This window comes from Mustela putorius, unplaced genomic scaffold, assembly GCF_011764305.1.
Source record: "Mustela putorius furo isolate JIRA1106 unplaced genomic scaffold, ASM1176430v1.1 tig00003983_pilon_pilon_pilon, whole genome shotgun sequence".
NCBI classification, from domain to species: Eukaryota; Metazoa; Chordata; class Mammalia; order Carnivora; family Mustelidae; genus Mustela; species Mustela putorius.
Window position 1 is genome coordinate 19,816,146 of NW_025422123.1, and position 21,835 is coordinate 19,837,980.

Consider the following 21,835-nt stretch of genomic DNA (forward strand, 5'->3'; position numbering starts at 1 on the left):
TAGCATTTTGTGCCTCATTTATTATGATTTTCATTTTTTCTCCCTTGTAGTTTAAGCCATTGGTTTTATGTCAGCTCCTTGATGTCCGTTGAGAGTAAGGACTACATCTTATTCGAACATCTTTTTCTGCATTTCAAAACTCTGTATCAGCTAGGCCCATTACGTATATATGTGGTGCTTATTAATGCTACTAGTGTGCATAAATTGTCTTGAATCCAAGATAGAACGTCCACTAAACACATTTTATTCCATTTGAGTCATGTAATGCTTTCCTGAGTACAATATATGAAAAATTCAACTTTATCGAATATCCTGTGCCAAAATATAAGGCCCATTTTAATAAAACTTAATTTAATATTTCTTTGACTTCTCTTGGAAGAACTGTTTTGGTATGTAAACTGATTTCAAGTTTTGCTTGAAGATACAGTTGGCTCAAGTTTGAAGGAAAAGCAACTCTTCAGATAAATAGAATCTTTGGCTTTCTCTGATACAAAACATCAAGACATAAGAATGATCATAAATCATGGAGTTTAAGTTCTTTTTTTCCCCAGAAGATATACCTTTTTAAAGTAATTTTTGCCCAGAAACCAATATTGCACTGTATGTTAAGTACCTAGAGTTTAAACTAAAAGAAAGAAGGGTTTTCCCTGAAATTCCTATTACATATAACCAAAATAGGAACTATACCATATATACAATTTTAAATTCTTTTTGATAACCCTAGAACACATGTATTTGTGTTATTCAATATTCCTCAGACACATGACTTACACATTTTTTATTGAAGTGTAATTAACATACAGTATTATAGTTTCAGGTATATAATGTACTGATTTGAGAGTTCTGTGCAATAGTTGGTGCTCACCATAGTTAGTGTAGTCACAATCTGTAACTGTACAACATTATTACTATATTATTGACTATTCCCTGTGCTGTACTTTTCATCCCTGTGACTTATTTAGTTTATAACTGGAAGTTTGTACCTCTTAATTCCATTTATCTCTTTTGCCCTGCCCCTGCCTACCTCCCGTCTGGCAACCACCAGCTTGTTCTCTGTATTTAGAAGTCTGGTGTTTTGTTGTTATTGTTTGGTTAGTTTTTTCGATTCCGCATATAAGTGAAGTCATATGGTGTTTGTCTTTCTCTGACTTACTTCACTTAGTACAATACCCTTTAGATCCACCCATGTTGTTGTAATGACAGAATCTTCCTTGTGGCTGAGAAATATTCCCATGTGTGTGTGTGTGTGTGTACCATGTCGTCTTTATCCACTCATCTACCAGTAGACGATCATGTTGCTTCCATACCTTGGCAATTGTAAATAATACTGTAATAAACAAACGTAGGGATACGTATATTTTTTCAAATTAATGTTCTCATTTTCTTTGGGTAAATACCCAGTAGTAGGATTGCTGCATCATATGGTATTTATATTTTTAATTTATTGAGGAACCTCCGTGCAGTGGCTGCAGCAATTTACAATCCAGTAGCAGTGCACATCCTTGCCAACACTTGTTGCTTCTTGTCTTCTTGATACTAGCCATCCTGACTGGTGTGGGGTGATATCTCATTGTGGTTTGGTGATCATTGATGTTGAGCATCTTGCCATGTGACTGTTGGCCACCTGGATGTCTTTTTTGGGAAAATTTGTCTATATGCAGGTCCTCTGTCCATTTTTCAATCATATTTTTTAGTGTTGAGTTGTATAAGTTCTTTATATGTTTTGGATATCAACCCTTTATCAGATACATTTTTGCAAACATCTTTTTCCATTCAATAGGTTGCCTTTTTGTTTTGTTGGTGATTTCCTTTGCTGTGCAGCAGCTTTTTATTTTGGTATAGTTCCAGTAGAGAAACAAGATTTTTAATGGTCATATAATAGTTTATTGCTTGAATCTACCATCCTATGTTTAATCCTTCCCCTGTAGCATTTCACGTTGATCCTTTTCCCCCACATTGTTATATTTGACCCTTCTCTGTGCTGTGCTGGTCCTGCTCAATCCAAGTCTTGTCAAGTCTCCATCTGTGCCATTGGCGTGTCCTTCCATGTCCTTGGCTTGTCCCCTCACTCACGTTCTCAGTAAAGTAGTGCTGCTCTAATTTATGCTACTTATAGTATATGTGCTGCTGAAGCACGCACCTAATTCATCTTCATCCCCCAGTATTTTCTCTTTAAACCCTTGCAAATACCTCTGCCAGCCTTATCTACTCTTCTGGTCATAGCATAATAAATAAGACATTCCTGGCTTCATGATTTTCAAGGTGATTCACACCTGAGCTATTTTAATTGTTGGGGGTGGGTATTTTGGTATTATGAATATCCTTAGGGCACTCATAACCTTTGTTAGGGTTCATTAATGGTTATAGCTTGATGATATATGAAAGCAGCTCAAAAACATGCAAACATGTTAACAAATGGGAGAACAAAAAATTATTGGTGGAGCCCAGAAGACAGAAAAATTGGAAAGAGAAATATTTTAAGCAAAGTAAATGTAAGCATCTTTATTGTAAATGCTCAAGTATACATCCTAGCACTCAGTGGGAAACTGATTTCCTTCTCTGAAATTTGATTTACCTGTGACCTTTAAGGGCCACGTAAGTATAACAGCCCACATTCTTCTCTTTGTTGTACAAAGAAAGGGTATCTGTGCTGCTGAATTGTGAACCAGTTAAAAAAAATTGTATTTTAAAACAGGAGACTTTTCTCCTGTGATATGTTTCATTTATTTGGACAAATAAGTGGGCAAGGAAATAGATTTCTTCCTGCTTTAGATTATAGAGGAAGTGGTTAGTTTTATTGAGGAGTTAAACCTTTATCTCATTTCATATTTAGTATCTGTGACCTGACCCATGTAATAGTGCTTGGATAGAAGCTTTCAATTTTGTGAATCGGTGTTTCAAATTCTTAAGTATTTGTGACTTTCTTTTGAATACCCTTGTAAGTTTATCTGAAAATGGTTAAAAAAAAAAGTTGCCGGTTGAATAGACAGTGTTGTTAGTCTTTTTGAATTTTACCAGGACTGTCCTGGAGCCCTGTGCCCCGAAACTGGACCAAGCCTTTTTTTCTTTCTATGCTCTTTTGCTATATCATATTATAAACTTGTTTCAGATTTCTGTCTCCTGCTTTCCATGTCTTTGTCAGTCTTTATCTGCAGTTACTTGCCCTGCCCATGATCCAAGAAGTGGATTCATTTTCTCATCTGTCCAGATTACTTTCTTTTTATGTCTCCTCTTTTGGCCCAGATCTCGTGGGCAGCAACACCACTTATGTGCTCTTACATGCTGCTTTCATTAGCGTGCTCTTTCCTTTCCCTTTCAGCTCATTCATCAAGATGAAATACAGCATTGGCGCAGTTTAACTCCTTACCCTTTTCCAAGCCTGAAAGCCCCTTTCCCCTGGCTTTGTTTTATTTAGCTAATGAAAATATAGTTTCCCCAAATGTTTTTTGTCAGTTACCTGCACATTTTAATTAGCAGTAATTGGGCCTCAGATGAACCTCATTGGCTGTGATACTGCCACTGCGCAAAGCTATGTGAGCATTTTATTTGCTCTATGTGAGCCTCCAATGTAATCGTGCTTTAGGATTTTCCTTAAAGAACGTTATTGACTAACAGTAGCAGCAGTGCTAGGGAAGCCGCTGAACAGGGTGGAAACCTCAGTTTTCTTATTTGTTAAGTGGAGATAAAAAACTTAGCTTCCTTGGTCCCTGTAGGGATTTGACTACATGAGGTATCCTGGTGCCCCTTGCTTAGTCTTTTATCACCAAAAGGGATTCCTTCTTCATTGATGTCTGCCAGTCCTGTGCATGGTAAAGATGTCCCATTTACAGTGCATGATACTGTGGTTTTTACTATATGCAGAGTTGTGCGGCCGTTACCACAATTAATTTTATAATGTCCTCATCACCCCATACTCATTAGTAGTCATTCTCTGTTTGGTAGGCAACCACTAATCTACTTTTTGTAATTTTATGCATTTTTAACCTCATGCTTGTTGTATTGTGTGCTAATAGGATTTTCATTTTTCTTAAGGTGCACTGAAGGTATTTTGAAATGCAATCTTATAATTTTTAGAACTAAAAAAAGCCCTTTAATCATTCTATGCTCCCCCCGCTTTTTTTAAACAAGGGAACAAAGTGATTCATCTGGGGACATTCCCATTCCATAGCTCTTTACCAAAACACAGACACACACCCACACACAGACACACAGACACACACACACAGTCTTGTTAATGCTTCTTTCATCAGTAGTTCTCCTTTTTGAGTGTCTGCTAGAACTCTTTCAAATTCAGATCCAAGATGTAAAATATGATTATTTGAACTCTCTGCTTCAGACAGCCAATCCTGTCACTATTCTGTGAATATCTCTTGGGTTTCTTCCTTTACCTATAACTTTCTCATGACTCAAAAATCTTGGCCAAAGTTTGTACAATATATTGTTCTATTTTCTGTTTAAATTTTCTTTAAACAGTTGTTACTCTGTGATCCAGCATAGAAGTTTCTAGGATAATCTATCCAGTTTTTATGTTTTTCTTTGACATCCCTGAGGCTCCTACTCATTTTATGGTAGACCATTTCATCTACCAGGTCTCCCATCATGCCTCTTTTCAGTGTGATTTTTACTGCTTCTTTCATCTGCCAGGACAGACTAATTCTCCAGCCCCCTGAATGTGGCTGAAATGACAGCATGCATATTTCAAGGCCCCAAGAGTCCTTGCAGTCTCTTCTTTTGCCACTTTTGAGTTCTGCTTGGAGAGCTTCATGTAGAGAAGCCACTGTATCATAAGGGAGAGGGCAGAGGCCATGTGGACAACAGAGGTGCTCTGGCTAACAATTGGTTCTAATTGCCAGACCATAAGAGTCAGGCCAGGGTGGATCTTCCAGCCTTTCTGACCTTCCAGCTGATGGTAACGGTTGCATGAGTGAGCTCAGATGAAAGCAGCAGAGGAACTGCCCAGCCAACCCACAGAATGTGAGAAATTTAAAAAAAAAAAAAAATGTCGTTTTAGAATTTGTGATGGTTTGTTATACAGCAGTAGTTAACTGGTACATGTAGGTACCAGCTTGGTGGCAAAATTGAGATGATTAAAGAATGTAATCCCTGTAAAGTCCTTAGCTTATGGCCAAGCACAGAGAGGCCCTTAACAGAGGCCAGTCGCTATATCATTTTGGCTGTAGCATGATGATTACTCCTGTTGCTTTTGGTCACTATGGTCATTTTCTTTCTCCTCTTCTCCAGGTATAATGTCACTCCTTTTCATTATCATTCACTGTGATGAACTAAAGAATTGGATGTCCTTGGTGCTAATTGTCTAGTATTTTCCTTCGTGATTAGTAAATAGTTTAAAGCTTTCAGAACTGTTCCTACTATGAAATAAAACAAATATATAGCAAAGTGCACAAGGTGTAAATGTAACTTAAAACAAATTATGGAATGAATTCTTGTAACTATCACTCAGGATGAGACATTTAACATTGCTTGGACTCCAAAAGTCCATTACGTGTTCTTCCTGGTCAGTCTTCTCCCTTATACCTACAGGTATACCACTACCACTACCCCAATTTCACAGAAATCACTTCTTGACTTTTCTTTATAGTTTTTACCACCTCTGTGTGCATTTCCGAACAAAGTAGTTTAGTTTTCAACTTTATATATATTGTGTATGTGTGTGTACACACACATACATGCTTTTTTTTTTTTGGTGAAAATTTCATTTGCTGAATATTATTTCTAAGACTCTTTCCTATAATGACTAACAGTAAAAAAGCTTTCATTTTGATTGCTATGTAGAATTTCATTTTAAGAATATACCTCTCTGGGGGCACCTGGGTTGCTCAGTGGGTTAAAGCCTCTGCTTTTGGCTCAGGTCATGAACCCAGCATCTTCAAGCCCCACATTGGGCTCTCCACTCTGTGGAGAGCCTGCTTCCCTCCCTTCTCTGCCTGCCTCCCTGCCTCTGTGATCTCTGTCTGTCAAAAAAAAAAAAAAAAAAAAAGAATATACTTTTCTGTTAAATCTAGTATTGATGAGTATTTGAGTTATTTATAGTTTTGGGCAGTTACAAATAATTCTGTCAAGCACATTCTTTGAGGTATTCTGAAATAACATATGTGAGAATTTTTTTTAAAAAAAGGTATATACCTAGGAATAGAATTTCTGGGTAATGAAGTTATAGTCACTTTTTTTTTATAAATTTCACAGAAAAGAACAAATGATATACAGTGGACCTTTGAACAACATGGTAATGGATTAGGGCTGCCGCCCCTCACCCCTGAGGACAGTCAGAAATCTGCATATAACTTTGGCTCCTCCAGAACTTAACTACTAATAGCCTACTGTTGACAGGAAGACTTACCTATAATATAAATAATATAATATAAATAACGTAAACTAGAGAAGATGTTAGGAAAATCATAAGAGAAAATACATTTATAGTACTATACCATATTTATTGAAAAATGCAGTTCACACCTGTGTTGTTTAAGGGTTACCTCTGTCCTGTAACAGGTGTTAATCTCTCTCAAGATTAGAACCTTTGGTTTACCATAGCTTTGCCAAAGTTGTCGTCCAAAAAGGTAGTTCAGGTCAAAGGGTACAAGAGTAAGAATGTGATGAGAGTTACGTAGAATGAAAAGGGGTGACCATTTAGTTGAAGCATTCGAATGCATCCAGAAGGGAAATCTGTGAGTCATTTTGGTGTCATTATAGCTGGAGTCAAACAATTTTTCAGGAGTTTAATAATATTCTTTATGCTATGGGTGAATCTGTAACAATGATTTGTGTTTTCTTTACTCTGAGGATAAGTTTGGGCAATAAGGGGATAATTGACTCATCCTTGACCATATATAGTAATTAAAAAGGACATAGCTCTTTTAGGACTGAGATCTCCTATGTCCCTTTCTTTTTTAAATTTCTATTTAAATTCAGTATAGTTAACATATAGTGTATTATACGTCACAGGGGTAGAATTTAGTGATTCATCAGTTGCATATAAACCCAGTACTCAGTACGTCAAGTACCCTCCTTAGTGCCCATCACCCAATTACCCTGTTCTCCCACCCGCCTCCCTTCTCATATGTTTCTAGAGTTAAGAGTCTCTCTCTGTTTTTATCTTATTTTATTTTTCCTTCCCTTCCCTGTTTTGTTTTGTTTCTGTTTTGTTTCTTAAATTCCACATACTAGTGAAATCATATGGTATTTGTCTTTCTCTGACTGATTTTGCTTAGCATAATACCCTCTAGTTCCATCCATGTCATTGCAAATGGCAAGATTTCATTCTTGATGGCTCATATTCCACTGTATTTCTCACACACACACACACACACACACACATCAACAGATGAATGGATAAAGAAATATATATGTATATATGTATCCATTTATCCATTCATCTTTATCCATTCATCTGTTGACAGACAGATCGGGCCTCTTTCCATATTTTGGCTCTTGCGAACATTGCTACTATAAACATTGGGGATGCAGGTGTCTCTTCGAATCACTGTGTTTGTATCCTCTGAGTAAATACCTGGTAGTGAAATTACTGGGCCATATGGTAATTCTATTTTTAACTTTTTGAGGAACCTCTATACTGTTTTCCAAAGTGACTGCACTAGCTTGCATTCCCACCAACAGTGTAGGGGGGTTCCCCTTTCTCCACATCTTTGCCAGCATCAGTTTTTTTCTGAGTTGTTAATTTTAGCCATTCTGACTGGTGTGAGATGGTGTCTCATTGTGGTTTTGATTTGTATTTCCCTGATGCCAAGGAATATGGAGCATTTTTTCATATGTCAGGTGGCTATTTGGAAATCTGTGGAGAAATGTCTGTTCATGTCTTCTGCCCATTTTTTGACTGGATTTTTGTTCTTTGGGCGTTGAGTTTGATAAGTTCTTTATGGATTTTGGATACTAACCCTTTATCTGGTATGTCATTTGCAAATATCCTTCTCCCATTCCATAGGTTGCATTTTAGTTTTATTAATTATTTCCTTTGTTGTGCAGAAACTTTATCTTGATGAATCCCAGTAGTTCATTTTTGCTTTTGTTTCCCTTGCCTTTGGAGACAGTGTCTAAGAAGAAGTTGCTGTGACCAAGGACATAGAGGTTGCTGCCTGTGTTCTCCTTGAAGATTTTGTTAGATTCATGTCTCACAATTAGAACTTTCATCCATTTTGAGTCTGTTTTTGTGTATGATGTAAGAAAGTGGTCCAGTTTCATTCTTCTTCATGTGGCTATCCAGTTTTCCCAGTACCATTTGTTGAAGAGACTATCTTTTTTTCTAGTGGATATCCTTTCCTGCATTTTCAAAGATTAGTTGATCATAGAGTTGAGGGTCCATTTCTGGGCTCTCTGTTTGGTTTCCATTGATCTATGTGTCTGTTTTTGTGCCAGCACCATACTGTCTTGATGACAGCTTTGTAATAGAGCTTAAAGTCTGGAATTGTGATGCCACCAGCTTTGGTTTTCTTTTATGACATTTCTTTGGCTATTCAGAATCTTTTCTGGTTTAATACACATTTCAGGATTATTTGTTCCAGCTCTAAAATAGCTGATGGTATTTTGATAGGGATTGCATTGATTGTATAGATTGTTTTGGGTAGCATAGACATTTTAACAGTATTTATTCTTCCAGTCATGAGCATGGAATGTTTTTCTGCTTCTTTATGTCTTCCTCAATTTCTTTCATGAATGTTTCTATACTTTTCTGAGTATAGATCCTTTACTAACCTCTTTGGTTAGATTTATTCCTAGGCATCTTGTGGTTTTTGGTGCAGCTGTAAATGGAATTGATTCTTAGATTTCTCTTTCTTCAGCTTCATTGTTAGTGTATAGAAATGCAGCTGACTTCTGTGCATTGATTTTATATCCTGCCATACTGCTGAATTCCTATATCAGTTCTAGCAATTTTTTTGGTGAGTCTTGGGTTTTCTACATACATTATCATGTCGCCTGTGAAGAGTAAAATTTTGACTTCTTTGCCAGTTTGGGTGCCTTTTATTTCTTTCTGTTGTCTGATTGCTGAGGCTAGAACTTCTTGTACTGTGTGGAACAACAATGGTGAGAGTGGACATCCTTTGTGTTCCTGACTTAGAAAAAGCTCTCTGTTTTTCACCATTGAGAATGATACTAGCTTTCATGTATTGCCTTTAGGATGTTGAGCTGTGTTCCCTCTAAACCTACTTTGTTGAGGGTTTTTATCAAGAATGGATGCTGTACCTTGTCACATACTTTTTCTGCATGTATTGAGAGGGTTTCTTATCCTTTCTTTTATTAATGTGATGTATGACATTGATTGATTTGTGAATGTTGAACCACCTCCGTAGCCCAGGAATACTCCTATGTCCCTTTGTAAGAAGAAGGAGGTCACCAACAGTCTACCAAAAGAGAGGGAAAAAGAATCTTGTCAGAAATGTGTACTGGGAAAAGGAAACGAGCTGTACAGCCAAATTAAAGACTCTGCATCTACTAAAAGCAAGGGTGGCTATAAGAAGGCTGTGGTGTGGCCTAACGAGCCAAGGCCGTTTGGGTTCCTTTGCTTGTAATTGTACTCAGTGTCCTCTAAAGTGGGCCAGTGTGCTGTAATCAAACATGGTATAGTTGAAGAATGGTGTCTGTGTATTGCGTCACATGATCGCTCTGCGCTGTGGCGCCCTGCCAAGACAGCTACGTGAATTGTTCTTCCTGTGCCCTGGCTAATGTCAAAGAGGAGGCAGAAGGGCTTAGATCTTGTTGGATTTTTTTTTTTTCACCCTATCTGAGGACATTGAAAACCTGAGGATTTCATAAAGTCTCAGAGGCATTGTGTCCGTCTTGTAAGAAAGTAGTTATAAAACATTTGGATGATGAATTAAGATCCCATCAGGGCAGTGAGGGAAAGACTTAGGAATTACTGTTTTCATTTTGGGAACCTGTCAGATAGGGTGTTTTATGTCTGGTATGTGCTTCCCAAGTTGAAGAAGGTAGTGTTTGTGACAGTCTCTTTGAGGGTGCTTTTAACATGCAGAACAAAACTTTAATTTGCCTGCTGTTATGATTTCTACTGGCTATGAGGATTTGTATGTTGTTGCCACAGTCGTAAAACGTACTTATTATTCCCTGCAGATCGAAGTACCTTAGTGACTTGATTTCTTGGATTATTTCTGAATGGTCCCTGAATGTATGGAATTGGTGATGGTTTTGTCCTGTTGCTATTATATCTTTCCTGGAAAATAAAGTGAGGTTTTCATGCTTGAGTAAACACATTGATGCATTATGAAACTGTCAGCTCTTTGAACAATTGGCATAAGCTCAATTATTCAAATATGTGACTCTTTTGAATGGCTTTTGTGTCAGCTAATGCTTTCATACAACCAGCATCAAGAAACTTCAATACCTTTCTTAAGAAATTAAATCTCAACTGTATGATTAAAGAAATCCAAGGGATTAGTCCTTTCATGGAGCACTTTCATTATCATATACAGCTAATTGGTAGCATTCGTTTTCTGAGATTCATCATTTTATTTAAAAATATCTTTCTTTTTTGTTAAAAAAGAATTTAAAGCTGTTTATGCATTTTCCTTATCACCTGAAATCACTTTTTTTCTTGTGTTTCCTTCCTGTCAATGTGCACACATGCTTTTTTACATAATGTACCTGCATTTTTGTCTTTTTAAAATCATATTTGCATTCTAAGTCTTTTTCAAGTTATGTGGTCTTCATAGTAATCCTTTTGTCACTTAGTCAGTATTGAATTATTTAATAACATGTTAATCATTTCCCTTCTTTGATATGTATGTTTTCAAGTTTTTCATTTTTGTTGATAATGCAAAGACATCTTGTGCATTATAGCTTGTTTTTCTTATTTTCAATTATATTACAAGAACAGATGTTTAAAGTATCATTAAAATGTCAGTGAACTTGAAAACTTATGTTCCATGTATTGTCTTACTGCTTCCCAACTGTTAGTGTCTTCTTTTTGATTATAGAAGTAAAAAGTCTCTTTTACCCCCAAAACTGACATTTATTAATTGTTAGCATTATTATTATTGTCAGAATTATTCATTTGGAGCAGCCTATAATCTTACAGAGACTTTTAACTTTGTAAATTCAATTTCTGTTTTTAGTGAAGTAATATATGCAAATCACTTTTTTTTTTTTTTAAATCCAATAAGCCTAGTGTGACAGGGAAGAAGAGTAGCCTCTTGTCTTCCCTGTCCCCACTCCAGTTTCTGGCTCTTGAGAACCCCCAGCTCTAAGCTGTTTCTACTGTTGTATGCCCCCACATTGCTAAGCTTGCTAATTTTAGTTTGATTTTTTTTCACTTTATAGTTATCTTTTAATTTCTTTCTATAGAAAATGAAACTTTAACACTTATGATTTCTTCTCCATCCTATCAATATTGATGTAACACCAATTTTGTTTTTATCAATATGTAGCTATTAAAACATTACAACTAAATATTTTTCATAATCGGGTCTTAAATTTATATTGTGATTATGTCTTCTCATACTTTATATTTTTCCTGAAATTAGTAACTCCTACCCTTTTTGCTTACTTTGCTTTTAATTTATCAATAAACAAATCTTGATACTTTCAAACACATCAGATAATCCCAAAGATGTGTGTTTTGCCCCCAATAATCTTTTCTCTGGGAGCCTCCCTGTTTGCAGTGTGGACTGGTCCCTCCCAGGGCCTGCTACTCAGCCAATATCTTGGAAGTCCCTTCACTGTTCTATCCTGGGAATTTCTTTTGTCTCTGTTTTGTTGATTCTCTGATTGCTGGGTATCAGATCCTCCTCCTTTGAGATTTATGCTCACATTTTATGGATTCCTGAGGGTGCAAGGAAGATACATAGTTTTAAAACCATGCATGTCTAAAAATGTCTTTATTTTGTCGTCGTTCTTGATTGATGGTTTTGTTGGGTATGTAATTTTAGGTTGGAAATAATGTTTTCTTGGAATTTTGAAGGCATTGCTCCAAGGCCTTCTAACTTTCAAGGCTGCTGTGGAGTCCAGCACCTTTCTGATTCTAGTTCTTCATTATGACTCCCCACCCGACTCCCTTGGTCTCTGGAAGCTTTTGGAATCTTCTTATTTCTGGTATTCTGAATTGTTATATTTCTTGGTATTCTTACATGTCTCTATCATTAATTTTATTGGCCATGTGGTGGACTTTTCCAAACCAGAAAATACATGTTTTGAAGTCCCCTGTGCTCTCTTTTTGGAATACCTGTTAGTTGGATGTCATACCTTGTGGACCGATCTCCTGTCTTTTTCTCTCCCATATCTCTGTCTTGTAGTCTTTTTATCCTACTTTCTGAGGTATTTTGTTAATTATGTTTTTCACCTCTTTTATTGGATTCTTTAGTACACTTTTAATGCTACAGTTGTTTTTTTTTTTTTTTTATTTCCAAAAGCTTATTACTTTGAAGCTTCCTTTGTATGGTATCATGTTGCTTCATTTTCTCTTATTTCTCTGACGGTGTTACTTACATTTTTTAGTTGATGAAGTCTTTTTTTTTTTTTTTTTTGCCTCCCACATCCTATTTCTTTCATATTTGAAGGGATATGGATACTCTCGTGCATGTTAGGGGCTTTCTTCAAGTGTCTAGAGAACCTTGGCTTTGATTAAATGAAATATCCAGACACTTGAAAGGGGCGGTGGGGGCGTGGAGATGGTTGGAAGCTCTGTGTGCATGCGTGAGGCTTACAACCTGGGACTTCTCTCTACTATAATTCACATCTACAGGGTCTGTTCTCATGCCTGGGAACGTGGCTGTGGGAAGAGGGTGGGATCTCACTGATCGGCTTTGATCAGTCCCCCTATTTTTAGTAGGAGGCCTCATCCCTGCCCTCAGCTGTCCTTCAGAGTCAAGTCTCCTAGAGAGGAAATTGCCACTCTCCTGCTTGGCTATGCAGGGTAGAGAAGAAGATGTGGGGACCCAACTGTTCTTTATATAAATTTTCAACCAGTTCTTCCTTCTTGGAGGTCACCTGGACCTAATTTCCTATTGACTTCTCACTTCACAGGCTTGAATTTCAGCTTTGTTTGGATTCTTTTTAGTTCCCATTTGTTCATCTGTTTTCTGGCTTCGAGGATTTTGAGGCATGTCTGGTGTACTTCTTGTCCCCTCTCATTTTTAATTGTCTTCATGCATTTATTTCATACTTTTATATTTTATTCATTTCTGTATTCTTTTAGTGTCATTTTAGTACACTTTTAAAAGGTATGGGGGAAAAGGCGTGTGCTCAGTGTGCCACGGTTAATGGAAGTGTACAGTGCAGGCTCTGCTTTAGATTGGTCAAAAACAAATTTTTTCCCTTTACATTTGTGGGATATTTATATATTTTCTGATTTACAGTAATTCCTATTAAAATGTCTTCTAAAAATATTTTCTAATTTTTACATTTGTTTATTTAATACTGCAGATTTATTATCTGTTTCTAGAAGTAGAAAATGTGACCACCCACTGGATAGTTTAAAGGAGTAATTACCATTCTCATTGAGGTACTTACTCATTTTTTAAAACTTATAATTGTCGATTGATAGGAAGTTGCAAAAATAGCACAGAGATGTCCTTTGTGCCCAGTTTATCCCAGTGATAGTATCTTTACATGACTTACAATATCAAAATCAGGAAATTGATATTGGTACAATCCTCACTAGTTTTTAAAAGACATTCTTTTACATTTCGTATTGGGCAGAAAGTTTACATTGCAAATATATATGAGACCCATGTGAAATTATTTTCTCTTTCAGCAATTTTTCCAGCTAGTCAAATTACGAAAGCTTGGACTTAGTGATAATGAAATTCAGCGGCTCCCTCCAGAAATAGCAAACTTCATGCAGCTGGTGGAACTTGATGTGTCTCGAAATGGTAAGGAAAAGATTTCACTTGAATTGTCCATTTGTCTCTCTTGGTGCTGGTCATGATTTTGAGTAAATATAGCCGGTAGAATGCTGTTAGACATGCTTTTTCTGATAGATATGGGAAAGCTATGTATAAATTTGGGGATGAAATTAATGGCATTATTGAATGGTTTAGTCAGCTTGTGGGGATTTACCAGAGGTATTTCATAACACAGTTTTTAGGTGATGATTTTCTCAAAGTAGGTTCAGTCTGATTCAGAGAGTTGGAGAGGGGACTGGTAGATAATATAACCCAACCACCTTGTTTTACTGAACATGACATTGAGAGCTGTTGGTGTGGTCGTTTGTCCAGTGCTCAGAGGCTGCTGCTGTGACGGGCAGCCATCATGGGGGAGTTCGGTTCCTCTGGCTGTGGCTCAGTGGCCTGGTACATGCCTGTGAGAATCTGTCTCCCTATAGTGAACAGAGCAGCTTGTTGTCCGGGCCTCTCTGTCAGTTTAATTATTTCTAATTGGGCCACTGTTGGTTCTGCCCACTTGAGTTTGTGTGGTGTATTTGTGAGTTTATTTTGATTTCCAGATTTCACGAGAATGAAGTGCTTCCTTTTATACTTGAACATTCTACTGGGTTTTTAGTTTGTTTAGCCTTTCACTTTTGAATAGGTACCCTGGTTTAACCTTGTGTATTATAGCCCCAACTGCACTCCTGAAGTAGACTGGTACCCCTGCCTGTCACGATAATTACACGATTAATTACTTTAAGTTAAAATGGAAGTTCCCAGTGGTCCTGTCTTTAGTGATGGAGTTCAGTTCTCACAAAGACTAGTATAATTTCCTCGGGATAGGCCCCACTGTGCTGTGAATTATTTATAGAAATGATGATCTTTTTCCTTCTCTCATATTACATACCTGTTTCATGTTTTGTTTTGCTTCCCTACAAAAATCTACAAGTTTCTTCTCAGTGAATCTCAGGTCTCGATCTTTCATACTTATGTCTTCCACAGAAACTGCAAGGCTTAGATGGGGATTTTTTTTTTTTTTTGGTGGGTCACTGTTCTAAGACAGCAGTGATAATCAATACTTGATAGAAAACGTGCTGAAGGAAAAATTATTTTACCTTCTACTTTTTTTTTAAGATTTTATTTATTTATTTGACAGACAGAGATCAAAAGTAGGCAGAGAGAGAGAGGAGAAAGCAGGCTCCCTTCTGAGCAGAGAGCCCAATGCGGGGCTCAATCCCAGGACCCTGGGATCATGACCTGAGCCAAAGGCAGAGGCTTTAACCCACTGAGCCACCCAGGTGCCCCACCTTCTACTTTTTTTTTTTTTTTGAAAGATTTTTATTTTATTTGAGAGAGAGAGAGCATGAAAGGAGAGAAGTCAGTGGGAGAAGGAGACTCCCTGCTGAGCAGGGAGCCTGATGTGGCACTTGATCCCGGGACTCCAGGATCATGACCTGAGCTGAAGGTAGTCGTCCAACCAACTGAGCCACCTAGGCACCCCCCCCCCACCTTCTACTTCTAAATTTCAGATGAAATTTCTGTCATCTACCAGATCCCGTTGGAATTGGAATTAGAAACGGTCTGTAGGCCAGGCTATATGTTCTTGACATAGGGTCTACTTTTATTTTTCTTGAGAATTATTTCTTAGTTTGAAGGTAATGGTAAAAGTAAAAAAAAAAATTTTTTTCAATGAAAAATAAATTCACTTATTTAGTGCATTTTGGAGTGGCTTATTTGGTTGCAGAGGGAGTGGCTTATTTGGTTGCAGAGGACCCAGATCTGCTTAGATAGAGGGTATTGATTTTAAGGATGAGGGTGGAGCTAACATTCCAGAAGCATTGGCCTGGAGCCAACATCTGACCACCTTTGGAGTTTCATGGCCTCTCTCTGTCTTGCAGTGTGTCTGCTTCTGCTTGTCTGTGCTCTGTTCTTCCTTCCTGGGTGATCTGCTCTCTTGAAACAGCCTCTCCAGGCCTAAATGGTTGTGGTCTCTTCCATGCACTTTTTGGCTTCTGCCCCTGCTGTGGCATCTCTTTGCCAGTGACATATTTCTAAGTGAGAAGTGGTTGACCCAGCTCATCTTTTTAAAAAAGTCAAATATAAACCATAAACTCCAGGTCCCTGGACAGCCTAAGAATCAACTGCAGCAGGACAGGGGAGACGAGTCCTGCAAAGCTTGGCCCCACCCCTCAGCACAGATGCGGCTTCCCTTACACCCAGAGTGTGGCATGGGACAGGCATCTGAGGCCAGAGTTGCCACTAAGGCTATCTTGTATCACATTTATCTAATGTATATATCATTGAAACTGCTCTCCCTTGTCTCAGCAATTATTTCCATCATAAAGAGTAGCTGGCTATTAATTTTGCAAGGAAGCAGTGATTTAGGAAAATGGTCACTGAAATCACACGATCTGAAGAAATAGAAGAGGATTTTGAAATTGGCATTAGAAGGGAAAATAAGCAGGGGTCCAGAAATCCTTGAGAAGGGGGAGAAGTACTGGCTTTAATTATTTGGGAGAGGAGACACGTAGAACATGAAGATGCCTAGTCTGACGTGACCGGGCCACTCCGTGGGAAGTCGGCATTGGCAGCTGCCCTGTTTACCAGTTCTCATATCAGCTGTTTCTTGCCGAACATTCTTAGTTACAAAGAAGACTTACATGCTTCTTCGCATGTGTCCCTTTATACATTCCTGCATGTTGATGAAAGAAATTAAATTTTCTCTGAAGTCAGTGTCAGGACACAAAATGTTTCCTTTCCTTCTGCAGGTGTTGAGAGTTTTGTGAAGAATCCTACAGGTCCTGTCACCTTCTTATCAGGTCCCTATTGGTTAGAGCTTTACTCTGGCTCAGAAGCATGGATGTGTGGTGTGTGGGTGATGTGTGTGATGTGTGTGGTGTGTGAGTTGTGTATATGGTGTGTGATGTGTTTTATGTGTGTGGTGTGTGAGTTGTGTATATGGTGTGTGATGTGTTTTATGTGTGTGGTGTGTGAGTTGTGTATATGGTGTGTATGTGGTGTATTGTGTTTATTGTATGCGTGGTGGGTGTGGTGTGTTTTGTGTATGTGTGGTGTGTGTGGACAGAGCAGAACAAGGTCATCATTTAGCTTAACCAACAGGAACATGGGTCTTGAGCTGTTTCCAGGTCAGACAAATCTCACTGTTCTATCTCATTATTATTTTTTTTTTGATAGATAAAATCACATTAATGTGAATTTCCTAGGCAACTGAGTGGGTAAATAAGAGTTGCAATGTCTGTAGCCTGTGAGGCATTGTGAAAACCCCTCGTTTGTGTGGATACAGGCATTTGTGAGGGTTTGGCTTTAATTCTAGAGGCCTGTGGGAGCCTCTCATTTTCTGTTGCTTGTGCTGAGGCTGCTCCTCCACGATCGAGAGGCTGTTCTATAGCCAGGGCTGTCTCTGTCATGGTAGGACCTTCACTGGCTTCCTCAATTCCTGATTTTCCAGAGAACAGTGCTTGGCTGTGGAGGTGGGAGGCAGGATATTAATACCAGACCACTCAAGTCATTGGATTAATGCTCATCAAACCTGAGCATGTGATGAATTACCATAGGATTTTGTTAAAATAATGGATTCTGATGCAGTAGGTCTGGAGAGGGGCTTGAGATTTTGCATTGCTAAGAAGTCCCCAGTGGCTGCCAACCCTGTTGATCCCTCTGAACATGCTAAGTAGCAAGATGTGAGCCATCACTACCCAAATTCATTACTAATGTTCCTTCAGCTGCTTCGTGTAGTTATGAGCATGACTTTGCTCAGCTTCCGGCAGCCCTGTACCTTCTCATGTGGAATCAGGATATTACTGGTTAATGGGTAAAATGCTGTTACCAACCCAAGCTCCAGTTGGCTTTCATTCCAGGAGAAATATTAGACCTGTCCTGGTGTTCCCTACCTCAAGTGAGGGAGAAAAGACAAGTTTTGTGTTTGTCTCCAGAAAAGTCTATAAATGAGGAGGAAAGAAGTTTTTATAGGCTCAAGTCCTATGCTAAGAAGAACTGCCAAGACTGCCAAACTCTGACTTTTGTGGCTTTGTTTTCTGCTATTTCAGGCACAAAGTCAAGGGGATTGTGTGTTGTATTAGAAAAGAGAACAGTGAGCTTAGGAAGAAAGAGAGCAGGGCTTGGAGCTTATATATGGGCTGTGGAGACTTGTTCTGGGGTAAAAGGAGAGAGGCTTGGGATGAGCATGGTTTTGCCTCCAAAATGGCTGTACATGCTTGGCAGGCAGGACTCTGGGTTGGAGCCCTGGCTTTGCTGCTCAGCACTGGGCCAACTATGGACAGGCCTCTCCTGCCAGGGTTGGGCCATATCCTGAGAAGGACTGGGGTAAGGCACCACTTCACATAAACCCTGGGGGAGGCGAGGAAAGTGACAGGTTTCTCCTGTTCTGACAGTGGATTACTTTTTTAATCAGGCAAATAGCTAAAATAAACTTGGAATAAAAGAAATGAGACATTTCCTATAAATACAGATTAAAAGCTGACTGGAGTGTAAAAAATTAATATCTGAATATGGTGTTAAAATGCCTAAAGAAACCTTACAGCCCCGAATTAAGGTCTGAAGCAGTTTTCTGTGGTAAAATGCAAACATTTTAATGCCTGGACTCTATGTATATATTCTCTGCTAACTGATTTTTAGCGGTTTGAGGGAAACGACCTCTGGATATGTAAGAAAAGGTATTACCCCATAGTATTATCTTGCTATCCAAGAATCTCAGGCAGACTTTGTTAATGTGTCATGCATCCTGCCTGAAGGGCTGGTAATTTGAATTTTATAGCCTATGCTGTAATTTGACTTACATCACAATACTGTATCATTATCCATTTAGTTCAGTTTTTCCCAAAGAACGAGGCATACACCACCGGTACTGCTAGAGCTGATTTTAAGTGGAGCCATAAAACCGCCATTTTTAATCTTGAGTCATGCTGAGAACGTTACCATTAAAATATATATATATATTCCTTTTGGTTTGCCTTTGGTGGAACTTAATGACACTATATTTATTGTTACTTTTATCTTCTATATTTGGGGGCAGCCATTTTTATTCATGTTAGTGACTTAAAGCAATTTGCTTCTTTAAAAATGAATCTCACTCAGATTTGAAGAGGACATTTAAAGAATGAGGTAACTGCTGAAGAACACAGGTGCTATACTGCTAGGGCCAGCATTGCGAAGGACAGGGCTTGCTGGTGTGGACAAACCCCACTGCTTACTTATGAGCATCTTATGCCAGAAAGCCCATGAATTTATTTCATGTATGGGGCAGATAGTACTGCATACAGGAAAACACAGTCAGAGACCGCATACCCTGGCTAAGTACTATGCAGACTTGAAGAAACTAAAGGATAGTTTTAGTTCAAGTCATCACAAGCATCAGGACGACACTTTAGAGTAAGTGGATGGACTGCCTGTCTACCAGCAGGGTCATTGTCCCCCAAAGTCTAAAGGTTAGACATTGATTAAATGCATGGGTTAGCGGTCCTCTGTCCAGCCACAAGATGCTGACCACTGTCTGTGGTCTGCGGCTGTGGGTTTGTTTAATGAAATCCAAAGCCAGTTTTTGAAGCCTACTGAAATGACCTTGTATAACATCAAGTCTTGGTGCTTCTGAGTATGTCCTGAAAAAAGCTCTTCCTGGCAAGCAGTAAGTCCAGTGTGCCTAAAAGTCTTCCTACTTAATTATGAACAGTTAGCCTTTTCTTTCTTTTTTTTTTTTTTTTTTTTTTTTTGTAGTAACTACATGTACCCACACCCCAAGTGTGGCAGAAGCCAGCTTGTACCCATGCAGACTTCAGACTTGCCACAGTCAAGCCATTGTTTTCTCGTTTCTCACAGCCTGATTCTGGCCCAAGTTTATCACTCTGTTTAGCACCCTGCTCTGGTGCCTGGGCTTAATATTACAGTAGGCGAGTTTTCTTGTCACCAGCACTGTTGAAGTCTTCCCATAAAGGAAAGCCCCATAGGCCACTCTGCCTTGTGTCTGGAGAGCAGGACACTTTCCAACCCAGAGCCTGCTGTCTCAGCTTTGCAAGACCTGCCACTTTTTATCATGAGAGCTTTCTCTGTCTTAGCTTGTACCTTCACTTTGGTTAAGAAGGGTTAATGGAGGAAAAAAAATTCCCTTTTCCTCATGTTTTAATTTCAGATAATAATAATAGCTATTATTTTTAAAGTAGAGATAGAAAGAAATTAGGCTTATGTGATATTTCTAATCATCTTAGCATGGTTCAAATAGGTTCCCCCCCACCCCCCACAACCAGGGAGCATTGTTGAAATGTGAGTATGTACAGAAACCATTTCAAATACTGAAAAAGTTGAAATAAGCTTTACATATAGGTCCCTCCCTGCTGGATGGTAAAGGAACATCCATGGTATTTTAGCAAATACAACTGAAAATCCATCCCAATTTAATTTACAAATTACTAAATCAGAAGGGAAATTCTTAGAACATTGTCTTTTGCTCAAAATGTTTTTGGAACTCTTTCAGAATTTGTAATGTATGATTTTGCATATCCTCAGACTAGTAGTTTTACTTTTTAGAGTGGATTAGTTTTTAAAAACAGCCAAACATTTTTTAATGCCAACTTAGGCAATCAGTGCCAACTTAGGCAATAAAGCAGGGCACTGATTATCATGGTACTCCACATCTGCTTCAGATAGCAATTTCAAAAGGGTTCCATAAAACTTTGATCAATGGAAACAGGTCTGAAAATCATGTATTAACTACCAAAGGGCAGGTACACCTTTAAATATGTTTTCTGTTATATCTGTTTTCAGAATACAAAGACACAGTTTAGAAGTTCATGACCGCTTATCTTCTAAGAATCCAGTATAGCTACACATTTTTTATTATTTCTCTTTTAGTATTAGCTGCCTTAAAAAAACAAAAGCAAAGCTAAGCTTGCTTTATATATTATATATATACCATTATGGAGATATGCTACACAGTGATTCCACAAGTGAAATAAAGTCTGAATATTATGTATTTTTATTTTCAGGTAATCTATAGAAGTTAAACCCTTGATACTATAGTTCCCTTTTGATGGCCATATTTGACACTTTTTGCATTTTTTTCTTAGCCATTCTCCCAAATATCTGAATCCTTTTTTCTGGCATCTAGAAGGGTCTCCCTAGGTTGCCTGTCTTGTACGTGCTTTGTCAGAATGTATAGAAGAGTAAACTGTGGTTATTTATTATGGCAATATAGCTTAATTCCCTATTACCAGAAAAGCTGCGACTTTTGTGAATAAGTTGTAGGTTTATATAACTTTCTCTCTTGCTTTTTTTTTTTTTTTTATTAGGTTTGCAGTAGAGATGGTAACCTTTGAATTTGAGAATAACACCTCTGAATATATTTTTTAGGTCAACAAGCTCTTCAGTTAGTTTGAGGATCTCTAAATTCTTTGTTCCTCCTTTGTTCCTGCTCACTTCGTTCATTCACTTGGTCTCTAAATGCTGTGCTCTGTGTTAGATGCCAAAATTTCCAAAACAATGGTGGATTTACATAGTGCCTAAATTAGGCAGAGTTAAAGAAGCAAAAATAATTGTTTAAAAAAAAATGGTTTCTCCTGAAATAAAACAAAACTCCAACATGTAGGATAACAGTTTCTGTTCATTTTTTAATTAGACAATTTATGTAGACATCACTTTGACAGTTTCCAGCTCTCAAAGTGATTGCAAGTGATCAGCCATATTGCTTCATTTTGATTTTGAGGTCACCTACTTTGTCATGTGAATCTGCCTTGAGCCAAGTGATGCTGAGCCTCTAGGCAGCTAAAGGCTGGATGGCATCTCTTTGTCAGGATGGTGACAGAGACATGCTGCCATGAATGCAAATGGTGCTCTGAGCTTATTAAGCTGGGAAAGGCACAAATTAGAAAGGGATGAAGGATCCAAGAAGGAGAAAGTGATTGAAGAGCAGTACCGAGAACTGCAGCTTGAGGATTATATATAGAAATGATTTGGTT

General features: G+C 38.1%; 1 protein-coding gene and 1 pseudogene across 4 annotated transcripts in view; one reads left to right on the forward strand and one right to left on the reverse strand.

Moving 5' to 3' along the window:
• LRRC1 (leucine rich repeat containing 1) overlaps nt 1–21,835 on the forward strand; it is a 131,257-nt gene that overhangs the window by 35,984 nt on the left and 73,438 nt on the right. For all 4 annotated transcript variants that reach the window (XM_013045517.2, XM_004771852.3, XM_013045519.2 and 1 more), the window contains one exon: nt 13,739–13,856. In XM_013045517.2, the coding sequence (XP_012900971.1) occupies nt 13,739–13,856 (118 nt within the window). The remainder of the gene's footprint in view (nt 1–13,738; nt 13,857–21,835) is intronic.
• On the reverse strand, nt 3,423–3,531 carry LOC123389536 (annotated as a pseudogene).